Source organism: Rhinolophus ferrumequinum, chromosome 9 (genome assembly GCF_004115265.2).
Source record: "Rhinolophus ferrumequinum isolate MPI-CBG mRhiFer1 chromosome 9, mRhiFer1_v1.p, whole genome shotgun sequence".
Taxonomy (NCBI): Eukaryota; Metazoa; Chordata; class Mammalia; order Chiroptera; family Rhinolophidae; genus Rhinolophus; species Rhinolophus ferrumequinum.
In genome coordinates, this window is record NC_046292.1 from 8,222,768 (window position 1) to 8,242,684 (window position 19,917).

General features: G+C 48.5%; 1 protein-coding gene across 1 annotated transcript in view; it reads left to right on the top strand.

Moving 5' to 3' along the window:
- The first annotated feature begins 1,058 nt into the window (after positions 1–1,058).
- The window catches only part of TNFRSF8 (TNF receptor superfamily member 8), a 50,506-nt gene continuing 31,647 nt past the window's right edge, over positions 1,059–19,917 (top strand). The window contains exons 1-3 of the mRNA XM_033113766.1: positions 1,059–1,108; positions 9,283–9,396; positions 15,376–15,528. Coding sequence (XP_032969657.1) covers positions 15,441–15,528 — 88 coding nt within the window. The 5' untranslated portion in view covers positions 1,059–1,108; positions 9,283–9,396; positions 15,376–15,440. The remainder of the gene's footprint in view (positions 1,109–9,282; positions 9,397–15,375; positions 15,529–19,917) is intronic.

A 19,917-nucleotide genomic window follows, 5' to 3' on the forward strand; every position in this document is an offset into this window, starting at 1 on the left:
GTGGTGTGCAGCTGTCAGGCTATACTTATTATCTCAGATTTATTCAGTGACACTTCAGATGTGCAAAAAAGATAAAAAGAAGAACGTAATCCACACTCCAAATATCTCCCTTTCAGCTACACTGGCCTCCTGGCTGCTCCCTGACCATAGCAGAAAATTTTATTAATTGTTACTGTTCCCTTGAGTGCAGAGAAGAGTAGAGAAGCCCCTTGGGTCAGCCAGGCCTCTCCCCTCGGGCAGTAAATGGGTTCTGCTTTCCCCTGCCAAACCAAGACCCTCCCCGTTCATCCCACAAGTGGCCACCATCTCAGAGGCTGCGATATAGAAGTGGGACACTGCTGCCTCCTTCCGTCTCTCCTCCCCTCCCTCCCACCCTCCCTTCCCTGGGGCCCCCAGTCATAGGTCTGCCCAGAAACCTGCTTCATGCTCACCTTTCATGGACCAGGAAGGACAAACACTCCTTCCTGAGGTTCTCAGCAGAGCCTTTCCTCTCTTGAACCCTCCGTAACAGACAGGCTTAACTTTCCCAGAGCCCTGGAAACATATGGGTGAGCTGTTAAAAATGCACATTCCTGAAGAAAGTGAGTCTTGACCCTGCTTCACACCATGTACCAAACTGAAACCCAGCAAACAAGTTTAGCACGAATTGGTATTACGGGCCTGTGCCAGAGGCCAAGTAGGAGGCAACTGAATTAATCCACGGGAGAGAGGATGGGGCTGGGACCAGGCACAGGAGCTGGAAATACTGGTCCAGAGAGGCTGGGAGAACTTGCTGATGGGTTGCATGTGAGCGGGACAGGGGTCTCCAAAGTTTTTGCCTGAGTTATGGGGGGCTGGGGCGGGTTCGAGGGAGATGTGAACTCAGGAGTTTTGTCCTGATTTCTCTTCTGTAAAATGAGGCTTGTTCTCAGACCTGGTCTTGGCGGTGAGTGGGGACCCGGCCTCCTGGGACCTGAGGGGCTGGAGGGAGGATGGGTGTCTGGGACCCACCCACCCTCACCAATTTGTCCCACTCTCCAGGGTCGAGCCCCCAGGGATGCCAGTCCTGGAGACCCTGGCTGCTACTATGACAAGGCTGCTGGGAAGTGCTATCACCGCTGCCCCCCAGGTGAGTCAGGGGCTGGGGGTGGGGACAAGGGGGGATTGGGCAGTGGGAAACACGGGAGCCAGCATCGTCATCATCACGTTGACTGTAGGTTATGAAGGCCATCCCTCTGTGACTTGTTGTTTTTAATCAGTAGCTGCCCTTTATCAAACACGTGCTATGTACCTTCAGTGCGTGTCGTCGTCTCGTCAGAGCCTCACAATTATCCTTTATTGTCCCCATTTTGCTGATGAGGCTTTTGGGATGCTGCAAGGTTAAGTCACTTGCCCAAGGTCACAGAGCTGGGAAACGGCAGAACTGGCTGAGGCAGGAGTTCAGGGTTCTGTGACCCCAGAGCCTGGGCTAGGGACACTCCTGACTGCCCCTCATTTCTGGGCCTGGACACCCTTTGCAGTGCTCATCTTCTCCAGCCCAGAATATGTGTTTGTTCCCGGGCTGCCTGGACTGTAGCTCTCTCGGGGACCAGTCTTGCCAGCCGGAGCTGGCTTCCGGGAAGTGTCACCCACCCCCTGCCCCGTGATGGGCTCTGACTAGGTTATCTGGAAGTCCTTCCGGAACAGCGGTGTGCCTTGTTCTTCCCACTTTGCAGGGATGCTCAGGCTGGAGGAGGTGAGCGACGGAAGGGGGCCACAAGGCATTGCCATCCTCGGTGGCTGTCATCCAAAGTCCAGCGGTGCGTGCAGTGGCCTTGCCTGGGTGCGGCCTGAGATAAAGCTGAACTCTGGTCTCTGACCTCCGGGAACAAAGACTGAAGGGGGAGGAAAGGTGTTAGTTAGGCCCCTGGAGGGTGTGAGGACTGGATGTGACCCGTTCATCATACCTGCCTCGTGCTTTGAGGACTGAAGGCCACGGGAAGTGGGCGGGGGTCTTCAGGACAGGGAGGGTACCCACCTATGGTCCTCTGAGGCTCCCAGCATTGCTGTCTGGAGGGTGGTGACAGGCTGTGATGCCCAGGATTACTAAGGGTATGTGGCTGGAGCAGGGCAGGAGCCCCAGTCGGTCTGTTCTTAGAACTGTGGCCTCTGCTTCACTCTGCGGGCTGAGCGAGGCCATGATCGGGCGACCAAAGGACCGAGAGAAACATTTGGGGAAAGAACTTGATATTTTCTATTCCTAAAAATGATTCATTAGTTATTCATTCAGTAGTCATTACAGGGAAAAAACTAGAACTTTGCTGGACTTTCTCGCCTTTGTTTTGGGGTTGAGTGTTGATTCTGAAGTGTCTATCAGGTGGGTCCCTGTGCTTATTTGGGACTTCAGGGCCGAACTGGCCAGCAATGCCCACCTGTGTACCTGCCTGTTCACCTGCCTGTCCTTTCACCCAGTCACTGACTCATCTGCCCTGCCCTCCTCCCAGCTCCTCAGGCCCCCCTCCTCCCCCTCCCATTCCCTTTCCGGTTCTTTCAGTCCTCCATCCCCCATCCATCTATCCATGTGTCTCTGTGGCTCAGGCTGCCACAGCAAAATACCTCAGACTGGGCAGCTTCAACAACAGACATTTATTTTCTCACAGTTCTGGAGGCTGCAAGCCCAAGATCAAGGTGCTGCCAGGGTTGGTTTCTGGTGAGAAATCTCTTTCTGGCTTTCAGACAGGCACCTTCTCATGGGAGAGAGAGAGAGGGAGGGAGGGAGGGAGGGGTGGTGGGAGGGAGAGAGAGAGAGAGAGAGAGAGAGAGAGATTTCTTTTCCTCTTCTTATAAGGCCGCCAACCCTGTCAGATCAGGGCTCCACTCTTATGACCTCATTTAACCTTAATTACTTCCTGAAAGCCCTGTCTCCAAACACAGTCACATTGAGTTAAGACTTCAAACATGAATTTGTGGGGGACACAGTTTAGTCCACAGCACCTTTCCCCCACCCAACCCTCTCCCATCTGTCTCCCCATCCATCCCCACCCATCTACGCACCACTCTGCAATCCCCCTTTCCGTCTATACTTCCACCCATCCATCCAACAATTTTTTATTCCTCCTTCTAATAGTGAGGTCACTTGTCACCTTTCCAGCTTTTCCTTCCTTGGTCTTTCTGCAGGACCGGCTGTGCTTGGTGTCCTCTGAACCTACTGTGTGCTTTCAAATCTCTGGGCCTCTGTACATGCCTGTTGGCACCTGGGACGCCCTCCGCCACCATCCCCGCCTGCTGCAGTCCTAACACTCCTTCCTCCATAAAGCCTTCCCACACCCGCCCAGTGCTATGCGGCTGGTGGCACACTGTTTCTCTCCAGGCCAAGTGCAGTCAGGGCTCCGGAGTGCAGTGGCCCTCATGTGACTTTCCATAAGAACCACAGTCCCAGCTGCAGGGAGAAAGACAGACACTTCCTTCCTCATCCCCCAGCCCCCTGGATCCCAGCTTGGTGGGGTCTTGAGAGACAGACTTCCTGGTGGCAGCCTCCCCTGCTTAGATGCTATGACTGGGAAGAGGGAACCCCCTTCCCCCCATGTGCCTTCCCCAAGGCCCGGTGACTAGGGGTGGCTGAGCACCTCATGCTGCTGTGGTGGGCGGGGCATTTTGGTGGAGTTTTATTGACCTTGTGCTTCTGGGCAGGCAAGAAAGGAAAAACGAAAAACCCACAAAAACCCCTTCCTCGGTTTGTTGGGGAAATTTCTGACATTTTGCCCGCCCTCTATCATCAGTGCTCAGCTGTGTGGCAGGGTTCACACGGGGGCGGGTTGGTAGAGGAAGGAAACGGGAAGACCTTTGAGACTGAGTTTAGATGTCTTGAATCCCTCCTCTCACCCAGGCCGGTAGGGCCCTTTCTAGCGTAGGGCCCTTTCTAGCATCGTTGACAGCTGATCCTCGGTCCTCTGCTTACACACCCTCAGTGACAGGAAGCTCGCTCACTGCTTCGTCACAATTACCAATGATGGAGCATTCTTCCTGTCAGCCACGGTGCTGAGCGCTTTACCTACACATCAGCTGCCTGAACCCAGATGGCAAACCCAGAGAGGAAACTTGAACATGCCAGGGTTCAGGGTTTGTCCATGGTCACGTGCTAGTAAGTGGCTCAGGGTGGGGGCGGGGGGATTTGAACGTGGCCGTCTAACTTGAAACCCCAGACGCTTCAGTCTTATTTGTATTGACCCCCAAGGCATTGCCTTTGGGCGGCCACAGAGCATATCAGACAAGAGCCCATGCGGGGACTACAAACCCCTCATTATTCTGCACCCTACTTCTTGGATACCCTCTCTCACTCCCCATAGGAAGGGGTCTCCCTGCAGATGTGTAAGGCCTACCCAGACCTGGTGTCAGGCGGAGACCATGGTTGGTTTGGGGTCTGGTGGGAGTGTCCCATGTAGTCCCAGGAACTGAGGGTTTCTCCAAGGGCTGTGAGCAGGAGGGAGGAAGAGGAGGCGGCCTTCCCTGCCCACCTGCCCTTGGCCAAGTTTGACTCCCTCCTCAGGCTGTGGTTCTCCTTCAGGCAACAGGAGGGACACTTGACAGACATCTTTCAGCCCCAATTCCAAAGCCGAAAAGAAAGCCTCTGACGGCTCAAATAAGTCCCAATGTCCACCTCTGCTCTGGTTCCCCAAGGCTAGGACTGTCCTGGACTACTGCTGGGGAAGGGGGTGGAATAATTCATCAAGAAGGGCAGCCTGTGGGCTGGGAAGCCCTTCAGCAAATGTGTCGGCTGCAACAGGCTGTTAGAACCTGGGGCGGTGCTGCTGGGAGCCGTGGGGACATATTCCTGGGGGGCCTAACCTAGTTGGAGCATTCAGGGGGTGTTTTCTTGAGCTGTTGGCATCTAAAGGAGTTCTAAGGATGAACAGGAGTGTCCCAGGCCAAGGTGGCGCGGGGGTTTGCTCTGGTTAGAATATGCCAAGGCCGGGGACAGGGCATGAAGGGGAGCAGGGAAGGGGAGGCTGGAGGGCTTGGGGCTCAGGCTCCGTGAGGGGAGTTTCTGGGCCAAAGCAGCTGTGGCCTGCCTGCCCCGATGCGGAGCCAGAGGTAAGAGGCAGTGACAGGAATGTTACGACAAATTTGAGAACATCTGGAGTGGGTAAGGCGCTGATCAGAGACTGGGAGTAGAGTATGGCTGGAGGCAGGGCAGGGCAGAGGGACACTTGGGAACCAGTTGTAAGAGCCCCACCACAACTTGGAAACCTTTCTTAAGGTTTGTGATTAAGAAAGTGATACTCAGGGAGCGAGATCTCTGTGGAAAATGGGAAAAGAAGAAAAGAGAAAAACACTCATAATTCTTCTGCTTCCTCTGCCCCAGCCCCCGTGGCCTCTCTGTTCTTTGCACAAGTCATGCTTCATCCCCCCTCGTGGCCTTTGCACTCGCAGCGCCCTCTGCCTGGAATGCTCTCCCCCAGGCCTCTGGGCAGCTGCCACCGCCTTCAGTCCCCTGGGACTCAGTGAGGCCATCAGCCCACACTCCCTAGAGCTCTCTCTCCATTCCGGGTGGACTTTCCTACTCGTAGCTGCTTTATTTTCTTCAGTTTGTACCCACATTGGGAACCAACTTACTAATTTCTTTCCTATTTTTATTTTTATTGGGGAATATTGGGGAACAGTGTGTTTTTCCAGGACCCATCAGCTCCACGTCAAGTCGTTGTTTCAATCTAGTTGTGGAGGACGCAGCTCACTGGCACATGTGGGAATTGAACCGGCGACCTTGGTGTGATGAGCTCCTCGCTCTAACCACTGATCCAACCGGCTGCCCGCTAATTTCTTTCTTGACTTGCTTGTCTCTCTTCCCCAGGCTAGTGTAAGCTCGATGGGAGTAGTTCTGGCATAAAGGTGGTGCTCAGTAACTGAGTTAAGTGAAAAAACAATCCCGCAACCAAATTAGTCACACTGAGCCCTTGAATGTATTTTCTGAAGAAGAGGGTTTCTGAAGTCCAGCCCAGGGCAGCCCCTGGCACTGAGAGGCAATTTTAAAGGGCCCAGAAAGGGGATCTGGATGGCGTCCGATGATCAGGAAAGTTCCATAAGGCTGACTTGGCTGGATGCGAAGGGCTCCCAGCGGGTACACATGGAGATGGAGGAGCATTTTAGTCTGGGCAAAGAACATGTGTATTAGTTTCCTAGGGTTGCCATTAACAAAGTACCACAAACTGAATGTCTTAAGCTACAGAAATTAATCGTCTCTTAGTTACAGAGGCTAGAAGTCCAAGACCAATGCGCTGGCAGGGACATGCTCCCTCTGAAGGCTCTAGGGAAGGTTCTGGCCTCTCTCCTACCTTCTGGTAGTTCCTTGGCTTGTGGCCGCCTGACTGCAATCTTCATGGGGCCATATCCCTGTATGCATGTCGGTCTCTGTGTCCAAATTTCCCCTTTTTTATAAAGACACCAGTCATATTGGATAAGGGCCCACCCTAATGACCTCATTTTAACTTGTACCTCTGTAAGGACCCTATCTCCAAATAAAATCACATTCTGACATACTAGGAGTTAAGACTTCAGCATATATTTTTGAGGGTGACATAATTCAACCCATAACAACATTCCAGGATACATGAGAGGTACCAGAGGAAAGACCAATGTGCCCAGGTTGACTGAAGCATAGAGTGTATGCAATGAGTGATACACAACAATACCAGACCAGGAGTCTGGAGACAAAGTGCGGCCTGGCAGTGCCAGGCTGAGGACTCTATTGATTAGGTTGGCAGAACATGTATTGATCAAATATGTGCCAGGCCCAGTGATAGGGTGAGCAGAAATGGAAAGATCCATCCTGGAAGAGCTGACATTCACGGGGAGAATTCAGACACTCAGACGATTTATCCCACAAATAATTGTGCAATTACAACAGGAGAGTGAGGTACAAGGTCTCTGACGGTTTATGACAGTGGTCCTGATCAAGTTGCTGAGGAAGTGATGTCTCCACTAGGGTGTGAAGACTGAGTGGGAGATTACTGGGGGAAAAGGGAAAGGAGCATTCCTGGCAGAGGCCCAGCTTGTGCAAAGGCCCTGGGGGCAGAAGGGAGCATGGCCCTTTGGGGAACAGGGAGCCCTCGTATGGTTAGGGATCAGAGAGCAAGGGGGATACGGGTGGGCAGAACCTCATTAGCCATGGTAAGGACCTAGGCCTCTATCAGTCACAAGAAGCCTTTGAAAGTTTTAGGCAAGGAGTAATGGCATCAGATGTATCCCTCTAAGACCACTGGGGAGCTATTGAAGTGTTCTGAACTAGAGGGTATCAGCCATCAAGCTAATATTTTTGAGAGGAACTTGCATGTGATTTTAGAGCAGGGGCTCACGGGCTCCCCAGGGTCCAAGGGTAGATTTCATGGGGGCGGTGTGCCTGAATGAGTGCACTTAGTTTCATCAGCCTCTAACTAAAATTGCCTTTATGAATTCCTTCCATTACGAATTAAGGCAAAAAAAGCACAGTAGTAATAGTAGTCCTTGCAGTTTCTCCATCGGTAGAAATCAGATAGTCTCATATTATATTACAGTTATATCACAATTGCTGCAGGTATTGTGAAACATTCTATCCTCATCACGACTTTTAAAGTATGGTAGTTATTAGATCGTGTTGAATGAGTTTACAAAAATCACACATATTACTGTTAAATTATTTTGTTTAATGCTTTAATATCTGTGTTCCAACATAACTGGGTTCCTTTGTAATCCTATGTATTTTATTTCATACTCTTTTTTTTATGTCTTTGCTCTGTACCTTTTATTTTATTTTATTTATTTTGATTTTTAATTTATTTTATTTTTTTTTAAATTTATTGGGGTGACAATTGTTAGTAAAATTACGTAGATTTCAGGTGTACAATTCTGCATTACATCATCTATAAATCCCATTGTGTGTTCACCACCCAGAGTCAGTTCTCCTTCCATCACCATATATTTGATCCCCTTTACCCTCATCTACCACCCTCCTCCCCCCTTACCCTCTGGTAACCACTAAACTATTGTCTGTGTTTATGAGTTTTGTTTCTCATTTGTTTGTCTTGTTTTCTTGTTGTTTTTGGTTTATATACCACATATCAGTGAAATCATATGGTTCTCTGCTTTTTCTGTCTGACTTATTTCGCTTAGCATCATACTCTCAAGATCCATCCATGTTGTCACAAATGTTCCTATATCATCTTTTCTTATCGCCGAATAGTATTCCATTGTGTATCTAGACCACAACTTATTTCATACTCTTAAAAACATGATTCTGAGCAGTAGTACCCACAGATTTCCCCCAGATGACTAAGGGGCACAAGAAATGTTGAGAATCCTTGGTCTAGATTCTTTTGGCTGTAACTCACAGAAGCCTAACTCACTTAGACCCAAACAAGACAAAAGAGAAATAATTGGCTCGATGACAGAGAATCCATGGCACCATCCATTCAGGTTTGAATGATGTCATCAGGAATCCATTTCTCTGCGTCTGTGGCCTCTGAGTTGCCTCCTTCTCAGGTGGGCCCTGCCCAAACAACAGCAGCCGTGATCCGGCAGCTCTGGGCTTAAACTGCCCTTTCAACCTGAAATCCAACATAAAAAGAGGGGCTCTTTCCTGGTAGCTTTTGTGAAACTCTCAGAGATGAGGCTCCTTGGCAGGCATGGGTCATGTGCCCATGAACCAATCACAGTGATGAGGAAGATGTACTCTGATTGGCCTGCCTGGGTCACATGCTCGTCCAGGAAGCAGGCTGTGAGAAGCATCCCAGCTAGAATATCAGACAGAGAGGCCATGCATCTCCCATCCCTGTGCACTGGGAGTCAGGGACTGCTGGGTGATTTGTGTGCCTCTCAGTCAGGCTGGATTAGGCTCCTCATGGTCTATGGACTATGGCTCAACAGTTCCTACCTGCCAGGAATGATAACAACCAGTGCTCAGCCAGTGCTTGCTGTGTGCCAAGGACTTTACACGTGTTTATCTTCACAATCCCTTTAATCCTTTCAACAAGCCTAGGAAGTGCATCCTATAATTAACTGAATAGTGCCCAGGAGGTCATTGTGACTTGCCCAAAACCACGCAGTTGGCATGTGGCAGCCCTGGAATCCCAGGCCCAGCTCTTCTCCCTGACCCATGCTGCTGCTTCTGCCTGCCTGCCAAGGTCTGTCCTCTTGGGCATCAATACCTCCAACTGTAACACAAGAGTTGCACCGCCATGTTTGGGGGTCTAGAGGTGCTGCTGGGAACGGCTTCAGAGATGAGAGGTGGAGGGTGGGGAGGTGAGGTCTTTGCTCACGTGGCCTGACCTGGAGCTTCTCTGCTTTTTTTCCCAGAGCTGTCCCTGAAGCAGCTGTGCCCGCAGGTCCCATCTGACTGCAGGAAGCAGTGTGGGCAGGACTACTACTTGGACCAGGAGTGCCGGTGCGTAGCCTGTGTGAGCTGTGAAGGTAAGAGACTTGTCCTCTGGACGGTGGGATCCTCAAGATTTGGTGACTACTCTGAATGGACCTCCTGGTGCCTCAGTTTACCCCCCGGATTTGTGAACTGTTATCAGCCATGATGTTTTGCATCTATACTTTTTGGAGAAACTTAGTTAACATGTTTCCTCAAGAGAGGGACTCACATTTATTGAGTTTAATCTTCCCAAAACCCCCAGGGGAAGGTTCAGTTCTTTTCTTATCCCTACTTTACAGTGAGGAAACTGAGGCTTAGGGAGATTAAGGGACTTTTCAAAGTTACAAAACTCTGGTAAGAGGCCCAAGTGGAGTTTGAGCTAACGGTCTGACATCAAGAGCTGGGTTTTTTCCCTGAGACCACTGTGTTTCCAGGAGAACTCTTTCAATAGTGCTTTTGTTGTTAATTTCTTATGACCGGTAATAAATGTGGTTTGTGTGCTCTCTGGTGTTCGTTTTGCTTTTGTGTGGGTTTTTGGGAAATGGGGTGGGAAAATTTGTTGAGATTTCTTGGCTTAATAAACATTCATGTTTTTTAGCACGTTCAGTGTGTTTCGAAAAAAAATGTGTATTCTGTTTGTGGCATACACAATTCTACATATACCTATTAGATCAAGTTAGTTAATTGTATTATTTAAATAATATACATTCTTACTTATTTTTGTCACCTTCACAGGGGTTGATTTCTGAGATGGATGTATTAAAAATCTAGCTCCCTTTATGCTTGTATTTTATCAGATTTTCATTGTGTTCTAGTTTTGCTTTATATATATATGTCAAAGCTATGTTATTAGGTATAATGTTCATGAATATTATGTTTTCTTGGTGAGTTGGACTTTTTATCATCATGAAATATAGTTCTTTGTTCCTTATAGTGTGTTTGCCTTAATTCCATTTTTGTTGGATATTAGTATTGCCGTTCTTTATGTCAGCATTTCGCTGGTATAGCTTTAAAATTTTAAAATCAATGACTGCATTTTATTAAGTGAAAGTTACATGTGTTCACTATCAAAAAATAAAAAAATTCAAGCAATACAGAAGTGTAAGGAAGAAAGCCAACTCTGTCCCTCCCCCATCACTGGATGACTGACATTTCTCTGTGTATCTATATATAGAGAAAAAATGGATCGTTTGTAGCCAGACTATACAACCATAGAAAGAAGGAATTTTAAGAGGATGGCATCATACTATTTATGGCATCAAAATGATTACATTGAATGTTATGCAAATGTATCAGGAAGAAGAAGCTAAAGTGAAGAAACTAAACTATCACAAGAGACAGTATTTCCTAAAAAAAAGCCAACCCTCTAAAGTTAAGAAAAGAGGTTATGAAAATCAATAAGCAGACAGGAATCAGTTAAGAAACCAATACTCTTGTGTTAAAGTCATATTCTACTTGTTAAAAATGTTGGGACAGTATAGAGTAGATTGGCTCCTTGTCATGAAAAATGAAGTAATTAAGCTTACCGGCCTCCCTGCTTTCTTCCTGATTTTCATTGCTTACATAGTTGTACTTCATCATAGTCAATGATGTTTATAGCCTTTTCTGTGACCCTAAGTCCTTGGCACGTTAGCTTTACTTTGCTCTTTACATTTATTCATTGTGCACTTTGAGTACGTTTACCACAGCTTCTCTATTCCTGAATTTCTCATTTAGATTTATTGCTTGATTTCACAGTCATGTGGATTTTTCAGGAAGGACTCACCTTTGCACATTGCTTGACTTTTTTTCATGTTGGAGAATGGTTTACTGCCTTTATACTTGAATGACAACTTGGGCAGGTATGATGTTATTCCTGGGACATGTTTTCCCTAGAATTTTGTAAGCACTGGTGCATTGTCTTCTTGTGATTAGTGTTGCTGTGGCGGCGTCTGCAATCAGCCTTCTTTTTTCCTCTTTGTAGGTGACTGCAAGAATAATTCTGTCTTTATCCTTAAGGACCAAAAATGTCGCCAGAATATGCCTTGTTCGGAAACAAGGCATATTAATTGTTGGGAAACACAATTCTTCCTGGTATCTGGTTTGTCTTTTCTATCTGCAGATCTAGTTCTTCCTTCATTCCAGGGAAATTGACATGGATTTTTCTCTCTGTTAAATACATATATTTCAATGTCAATTTTATGGACTGCCGTTATCCTTATGTTTGATTATCTTTCCTCCTTGTCTACCTGCATTAACATCTTTGTCTTTTTACTTTGCATTCACTGGTATTTTCTCAAAATCTTTTCTTTATGCCATTAACTCAGTTTTCTGTTTAATCTCCTGCTTCTTGCCTCCCAGGATCCCCAGCGCCCCCAGGACGTTGATATTTTATTGATCGGATTTCTAATGATGGTGCTGTACATCTCAGTTTTTTCTTTTGTTTTTTTTTTGTTTGTTTGTTTTTAGCTCTTTCTTCTTATCTCATCCTTTAAAAAAAAGTCATCTCTTCTTTGCGCTCTTCCTTTACTGAACTTACATTCTTAGTAAGTTCCTTTAGGGTGGTTGTTTCTATTTGTTTTAGACTGGGTTCTTAGTCTTTGTAAACTGTATAGTCCTATCTTTTTTAGATCTTTCTCTTGTTTACCTTCCCTCTTTCTTCCCTTGCTTCTTTCCTGCTATAGCATGTTTGCAGAGTTGCCTTGTATAGCTTGCCTTCTTGCTCAGGCTTAACCTTTATGCCCTGATACAGGTGTGTGTGGGGGGGTGATTTCCCCTTTATTCCTGCCCCACCGCACTGGGCTCTAGTTTGTCTTCTCAGCTCAGAGTTTCAGCTGGGGACTGAGTATTACTTTTAAAAAATTGTAGCGGGGCGACCAGTTAGCTCAGTTGGTTAAGCGTGGTGCTCTTAACAACAAGGTTGCTGGCTTGATCCCCGCATGGGCCACTGTGAGCTGCGCCCTCCACAACTAGATTGCAACAACTACTGGACTTAGAGCTGATGGGTCCTGGAAAAACGCACTTAAAATAAATAAAAGTTTTTTAAAAATTGTAGTAAAACATGCATAACATAAAATTTCTCATTTTAGCCATTTTTCAGTGTACTGTTCAGTGGCATTAAGTACATTCACATCTGGGGGCACCCATCACCATCATTCAGAGCCGCAGCTTTTGTTTCTCTTTCTCAACTGAAACTCTGTTCCCCTTAAACATGAGCTCCCCGTCCATCCAGCCCCACCCCCCAGCCTTTGGCAACCACCACTTTAGTCTCCGTGAATTTGACTGCATGATTTACCATATTTTGTGTATCCTTTCATGCCGATGGACACTTGGGTTGTCCCACCTTTACGCTTTTGTGACTAATGCTGCTGAGAACATGGTTGTACAAATGTCTGTTCAACTCCCTGCTTTCAATTCTTTTGCGTGTTTATTCAGCAGTGGAATTGCTGATCGTGTGGTAATTCTACGTGTAATTTCGTAAAGAATCTTGAGTATTCCTTGTGAAACTCATTTGAGGAGTCTGGAGGAGTCTGCGGGCCGGGGTGGAGGCAGCATGCAGCCAGACATGGGATTTTCGAGAGGATCTGCTTTCCCTTCTGTCAGATAGTCTTTATCACTGTTCCTACTGCTTAGAAAGGGGTGTATCCCACTCCTGGGGATTCTGCTCATTTCCGCCACTTGGCCCGGCTTCCCGGCAGTGGACAAGTCCAGGCAGTCTAGGCAGTCTTTTCCACCTCTGGCCAGGCCAGTGACATTATGTGCGGCTGTTATTCTGAGGGTTTTTCCTTTAGTTTTTCAGGGATGTTGACTTACTACCCTCAGAATGCTTCTCTCCAGATTTTTCAGAATTCTCAGGATTTATTCTCTCCTCAGTACAGCTTCTGGGTGCAGGTGAGAATTAGGGACTACACCAGGGTCCCTATGGCAAGGAAGAGAAAGTTGAGAGTCTCAGAGATGGTTTTAAGGGCGAGGCTTGGGAGAGGAATTTTATCACTGCTGCCCACATGTCATTGGTCAGAACCTAGTCAAATGACCTCAACACAACTGCAAGGGAGGCTGGGAAATGTAGTCTTTTTCTGAGCCTAGGTGAAAGAGGAATCAGTGAACACAGCGTTATGCTCCAGGGAGTCTTTTATAGCTGCAATTTCCGTTTTCATCTTTGAGAATAGTAATTATACTGATTCTGAAGACTTGTTCTGTTTTCTATCTGCTTCCTCAAGCGTTAGTTCTCATTGAGTTTGGGGCTCTTTTTTCCTTGGTGCTGGTTTTCCCCCATGTTTGGTGACTTCAAGTTCTGTACATTGTGTCTCATGATTGTGAAACCCAGCTCCGATGGCTGGCAAGCCGGTGGTGTGGGGTGCCAGGCAGGGTCTGCCAGTGGCTGGTCTTCTGGGTCTTAGGGTCCTTTCCTCCCAGGTTGACCAGCCCCAGAGCACTGCCCAGCTCACCTCACCCAGGAGCCTCTTTGGGGAGATGCTCGGCTTCTAGTTCTGTGGCATAAGCGGATGAGCAGTCTGGTGACGTTGACCCACCTGGATGCTCCTGCTGCACTCCCTGTCAGATTCCCTAGGGCTGGCCCCTGCCATGCCCCTCTCTGGAGAGGCACCCACTCCAGAGCCTCTCCCAGCACAATCCTCTTCGTCGTGTTTGGGGCTGTGGTCTCCTTCTTCCACCCAAGCCCATCTGCCTTCCATGTTTCAGGAAGTCTTCAGTTCTGGTTAACCAAGGAGGCCCCTTGTTGGTTTCCAGGGATGATTGCTTTAATTAATTAATTAATTACCAGTGACCTTTTTCTATTGAGATAAAACTCATCTCAATAGATGAGTGGTTTTATTATATTCACAATACACAACCACTACCACGGTCTAATTCCAGAACTTCCACTTCCCCAAAAAGAAACTCCTTACCTCCCCGAATCTTTCCTCCTCCCATCTACGAATTTCTGTCTCTATGAATTTGCCTACTTTGGGCGTTTCATATAAATGGAACCGTGCAGTATGTGGCTTTTAGTGTCCAGCTTCCTTTCCTTTGCATAATGTCTTCAAGATTCATCCATGTTGTCGCGTGTGTCAGGATGTCGTTCCTTTTTATGGCTGAATAATACTGCACTGCCTGGACAGACCACATTTTGTGTATGATGATGGACCTTTGGGTTACTTCTACTTTTTGGCTATTATGGATAATGCTGCTCTGGAACATTCATGTACAATTGCTTGTGTGGACATATGTTTTCTGGCCATTTATATATCTTCTCTGGAGAAAAATTTTCTTAAATCCTTGGCTCACTACAAAAATACTTAATAGACTTTTTAAAAAAGAACAATTTTAGATTTATAGAAAAATTAAGCAAAAATACAGAGAGTTCCCATATGCCCCCTCTCCTTCACCCGGTCCCCCTGGTTCCCCTGTTATCAGCATCTTGCATTAGTGTGGTACAGTGTTATAGGTTGATGCACTGGTATATTAACTAAAGTTCATAGTTTAAGGTTTACTCTTGGTATTGTACGTTCTATGGTTTTTGACAAATGTATAATGTCATTTACCCACTATTGCTGTATCATACAGAGTAGTTTCATTGCCCTAAAAATCCTCTGCTCTGTCCATTCATCCTCTCCCACCCTTTCCCATTGAACCTTGGCAACCGCTGACCTTCTTACTGTCTCTATAGTTTTGTCTTTTCCAGAATGTCATGTAATTGGAAACACAGTGTGTAACCGTTTCAAATTGGCTTCTTTTACTTAGAAATATTCATTCAATGTCCCTTCTTTTTTGACTATTTTAAAATTGGGACATTAATTTATGTTTAATACCATTTTAGTGATCTCCAGGGATGTGGGTTGAGAGGTGGAGGCTGCCTAAGGGACCCCACCTGCCCTCTTGTTCTCATCTAAAGAACACTCTGGAAAGAAAGGCTGAGCCTGCCGGCTGCCCTGCCCAGCTGAAAGCCACAGCAACATGCTCTCTCACGTGCTGGACTGTCCCTGGGGGAAGGGGTCCCCTGGACCCCTTCCCTCGTCCTCCTCTGTCCTCCTGACCTTCTCTATGTCCCTTAGACGACCTCGTGGAGAAGAAGCCATGTTCATGGAACTCCTCCCGTGTCTGCGAGTGCCGGGCTGGCATGTACTGTGCCACAACCGCCATCAACTCCTGTGCCCGCTGCTTCCCCCACTCCATCTGCCCCACAGGGATGATTGTCAAGTTCCCAGGTAAGTACCCCACCCTCGGCCCAGGACCAAGACTTGTGCTGATGCCGCCTCCCCCACCCTGACCTCCAGGTGACTTCCCACCTCCCACTTCCTCCTGCCTGTGGGACAGATCACATCTCCTTTCAGGATGATACACCAGGCACCCAGAACCCCCTGCTGCCCCTTTCCCTCATCTGGGTCCGGGGCTCAGAGACCCTGGTGGCCCAAGGCACAGGCCTGGCTGGAAGAGGTCTTGGGTTGGTTTGAGCCTTGGGGCAAAATTCTCTGAATCTTGATAAACAAGAAAGAAACCTCAAGTCTGTGTCCTGGGAGTTTCCCAGATTAGGTCTGGTTTCCCTGTTTCACAATCGAGGCTGTGGGGACAGAGTCCCAGAGAGCGGTTTCCAGGCTCTCGGCCTCACGTGGAAAGGTGCTGACTCGGGTAGTAGATGGTCATCAGCTGTGGCTAATTGGCCAGCAGCTGTAACCAGTTAGCCAATTAGCCACAGATATAACTGCTGTGGCTGCCTTGGTTTGTTAGTTGGTTGGCAGGCAGAGAAGTGGACTGCAGGTTGCAGGTTGTGTGGATCCTCCAGTGAGACTATAGTGGTATGACTCCCCTATCTATGGCTCCGTGGGTGTTCCTTTTTGGCCTAGCCATACCTTGCGTTCTTATGTGGGGAGCGGGACCAGAGACCCCACAGGCCGCACCGCGCGACAGAGGCCTTGGGAGTTAGTCGGAGGAGCCAAGAGATTGGGCACCAGGATCAAGCCGGAGAAACTTAGGTTTCTTTTCCAATGTGCTATGTGACCTCAGGCAAGTTCCTTATCTTCTCCGGGCTTCTAATTTTCTGACAGTACAAGGAGGGTCAGTGGCCAGAGAGGTGATCAGGGTCACAGAGTCTGTGTGGGTGGCATCGAGAGTACTTTTCAAAAGGGAGGCATGGGGAGTGGGTGGGCTTTGGACCACAGCCCAGAAGAGATGCCACAGCCACATAGGGGACACGGGAGGGAGCAAGATGGGATCAGAGGGAGCCATGTCCACTGGGGAGAAAAGTGCCAACACTGAGCCCGTGATCTCTTCACCCAATCTGGTTCTTTTCTGAAGCCCCCTCCCATTCCCTTCTCCCCCACCCTCCTTCCTTCCTCCTTTCCTTCACTCATACCCCTTCACAGCCAGCCTAACTCACGGTCCCGTAGATTTTGCCTCCAATTCTTTCTCCAGTTCCCCACCCCGCAATTCCTCCCTTATGGCAGACAGCCAGAGCCTCCCTTGCAAAAACCAAATCAGATTGTGTTGTATATGTTTCTTTTCTTCACACACACACTTGCCTGAAACATTTAGTATCTTCCCATTACGCTAACGATAAGGGCACGATCCTTTGGTAAAAGAGAACAGGTTTTCTTTTGTTTGTTTGTTTTTAAAATCTTTCTTTTTCCCCTTCTCCCGCCTCCCCCCCCCCCCCCCCCACTCTGGTTCAAGCCATTGTTTCTCTGTCTAGTTGTGTAGGACACAGCTCCCTGGCCCATGCTGGTATTATGAGCCTTGCGCTCCCCCTGGCTGAGGCAGTTGGTCACCGGTCGTCAGTCGGCCGCTTACAGCAGCTCATGGCAGCTCTCACCGGCTGCTGGCCACCAGCCGCTCCTGGCAGCCTGCAGCAGCACACAGCGGATCACACCGACCTCCAGCTGCCCGCGGCAGCACAGCTCCAGTGAGAGCCGTTGTTCACAATCTTAGCTGTAGAGGGCGCAGCGCACTGGCCCATGTGGGAATTGAACCAGCGACCTCAGTGCTCCAGTGTTAGGAGCACCGTGCTCCAACCACCTGAGCCACCAGGCCGGCCCGAGAACAGGTTTTTTAGGGGACTTTTTTTTTTTTTTTTTAAGTCTGCCGTTTCTCATTTCTGGGTTTGCTCGCTTAGTGGGCTGCAAGTCTGGGATATATGAAGCAAAGAGAAAACCCAAGGGACTCAGCACTGTGTCGTTCCTCCTGGGGTCCCCAGGCCCTTCCGGATCTGCCCTTTTCTCTCCACCTCTCAGTTGTTGTTTTATGCATAAGGTCCAGGGCTTTTAGCTGTGCCTACTAGGAGGCAGAGGGTAAAGTGCATCCTCCAGGACGGGACTTAACACGACCCTACCTACGTGATGTGACCTCTCCTTCCTCCAGCCTCAGCTTTCAGCACCAGCCCCTCACTCTCTGGGTGCCACCTGGTCTGTCTTATTTTAGTATGGACGGGCAGTGCTTTTCCCTCTATCAGGCCTTTGCACATGCTGTTCCCTCTGTCTGGGACAACCTTCCCTCCCCATTCACTTAGTTAACGCCTACTCAGCCTTGAGCTGGGTCATGCAAAACGTTTTGCTAAGGGACACGCAGCAGCTGGTCACCTGCAAGCAGGGGCAGGATAGTGGAGTGGAAAGCACTCTGGACCAGGCATCTGATAACTGGGGTTTTGTGTAGCCATCTATGGTGCATATTCCCACCCCTTTCTGGACCTCAGTCTCCCCGTCTGTCAAATGCGGAGGCGTGACTAGAAGGCCCTGGGGACCCCTTTCCAGCTCAGAAATTCTTGTATCTCTGTGAAAAGTAGCCCTGAGTTCAGTTGTTCCAACCTGGGCCGGTGAATCAGCGCAGGCCGGCGAGGCTCTCTAAGTGTTGTTCCTGTGACTGCCACACGGTGGCGCCATAGGCCTCTCTTTACTGACCCCAGACACGCGCAGCCTCAGGCGGTCCAGCTGGTTGGCCACTTGACCATTGAAGCACTTAAAATGTGTCCAGTCACAGTGAGACATGCTTCAGTATAGAGTATGCCCTGGATTTCAAATACTTAGTATAGAAAATGTAAAACATCTTGTTAATTATTTTTTATATTGATTACCTGCTGACATAATATTTTAGATCTACTGAGTTAAATACATTATTTAAATTAATCTCACGTGTTTCTTTTTACTTTTTTTAATGTGGCTACTAGGAAATTTAAAGTGACCTGTATGATTCACCTCATATTTCTATACAGTGCCGCTTTGGCTGCCAAACCCTGGCTAACTTCTAGATCCCCCCTGTGGACTCCCCCACGGGGCAACACCCAGAGCCTCCATCTCTCCAGCTATGAAAAGGAAAGTAGTAGTTTCTGCTTCAGACTCAGCTCTTCGCTAAGCTCCATGCTAAGAGCTTGCCTAGGCTCTCTCTCCTGAAATCCTCAAAGCTCCATAGGGCAGACTGGATTAGCCCCATTTTACAAGTGAGAACATTGAGGGCCAGAGACAAGTTCCTTATCTTCTCTGGGCTTCTAATTTTCTAACAGTGCAAGGAGCATCAGTGGCCAGAGAGGTGATCAGGGCCAGAGTCTGTGTGGGTGGCATCGAGAGTACTTTTCAAAAGGGAGGCATGGGGAGTGGGTGGGCTTTGGACCACAGCCCAGAAGAGATGCCACAGCCATACAGGGGACACGGGAGGGAGCAAGATGGGATCAGAGGGAGCCATGTCCACTGGGGAGAAAAGTGCCAACACTGAGCCCGTGATCTCTTCACCCAACCTGGTTCTTTTCCGAAGCCCCCTCCCACTCCCTTCTCCCCCACCCTCCTTCCTTCCTCCTTTCCCTCACTCATGCCCCTCCACAGCCAGCCCAACCCACGGTCCCGTAGATTTTGCCTCCAATTCTTTCTCCAGTTCCCCACCCCGCAATTGAGGCAGGTTGCTCCGGACCACAGAGCAGAGCCTCTCCCAGCCAGGGTTTGAACCTCACCCCCAGACCTTGTCACCCCACCACACTGCAGACACACAAGGTATGTCAGTGTTGCTCACACCTACCTCCACTGCAAACATCAGATCATATCGCACACGTGGGGGTCACTGTCGAAGTGCTGGGGCAAGGGTCCAGAAGAGGAAAAGGGATTCACTGGCATTGATTTGTTGGCATTTACTGTATGTCACACCGTGTGACAGGCACATGAGGTCCACTGACTGTTTATCCTTGTGAAGAGTGTAGTATTATAATCATTTGACTTGCCTGGCTCAGCTGGGACGTGACAGCGGTGACAGGCGAACTCAGGTCCACTTGATAGGAAGTGTTGTGTGTTTTCCTCTCCACTCTGCCTCTACCCAGTCATCTTCAGGACTCTCTGGGTTTCAAGTAACAAAGTCTGAAATATTTTTGGCTCATGTAACTGAAAAGTCTGGGGATAGCTTCAGGAATGGCTGGATCCAGGAGCTCTGCCTTTTCCTACCTCTCGTCTGTACTCCCCTATGTTTAGGTATCTGTAAGCTGTCTACCCACAGCCCCAGACTTGCTTCCTTTCCAACCCCAGTGGAAAGATAACTTCTCCTTCCTACATTTTCAACAACCAAAAACAAAACCTTGAAACTGCATCTCATAGACATGGCTTGGGTCGTGAGCCCATTCCTGAGCCAGT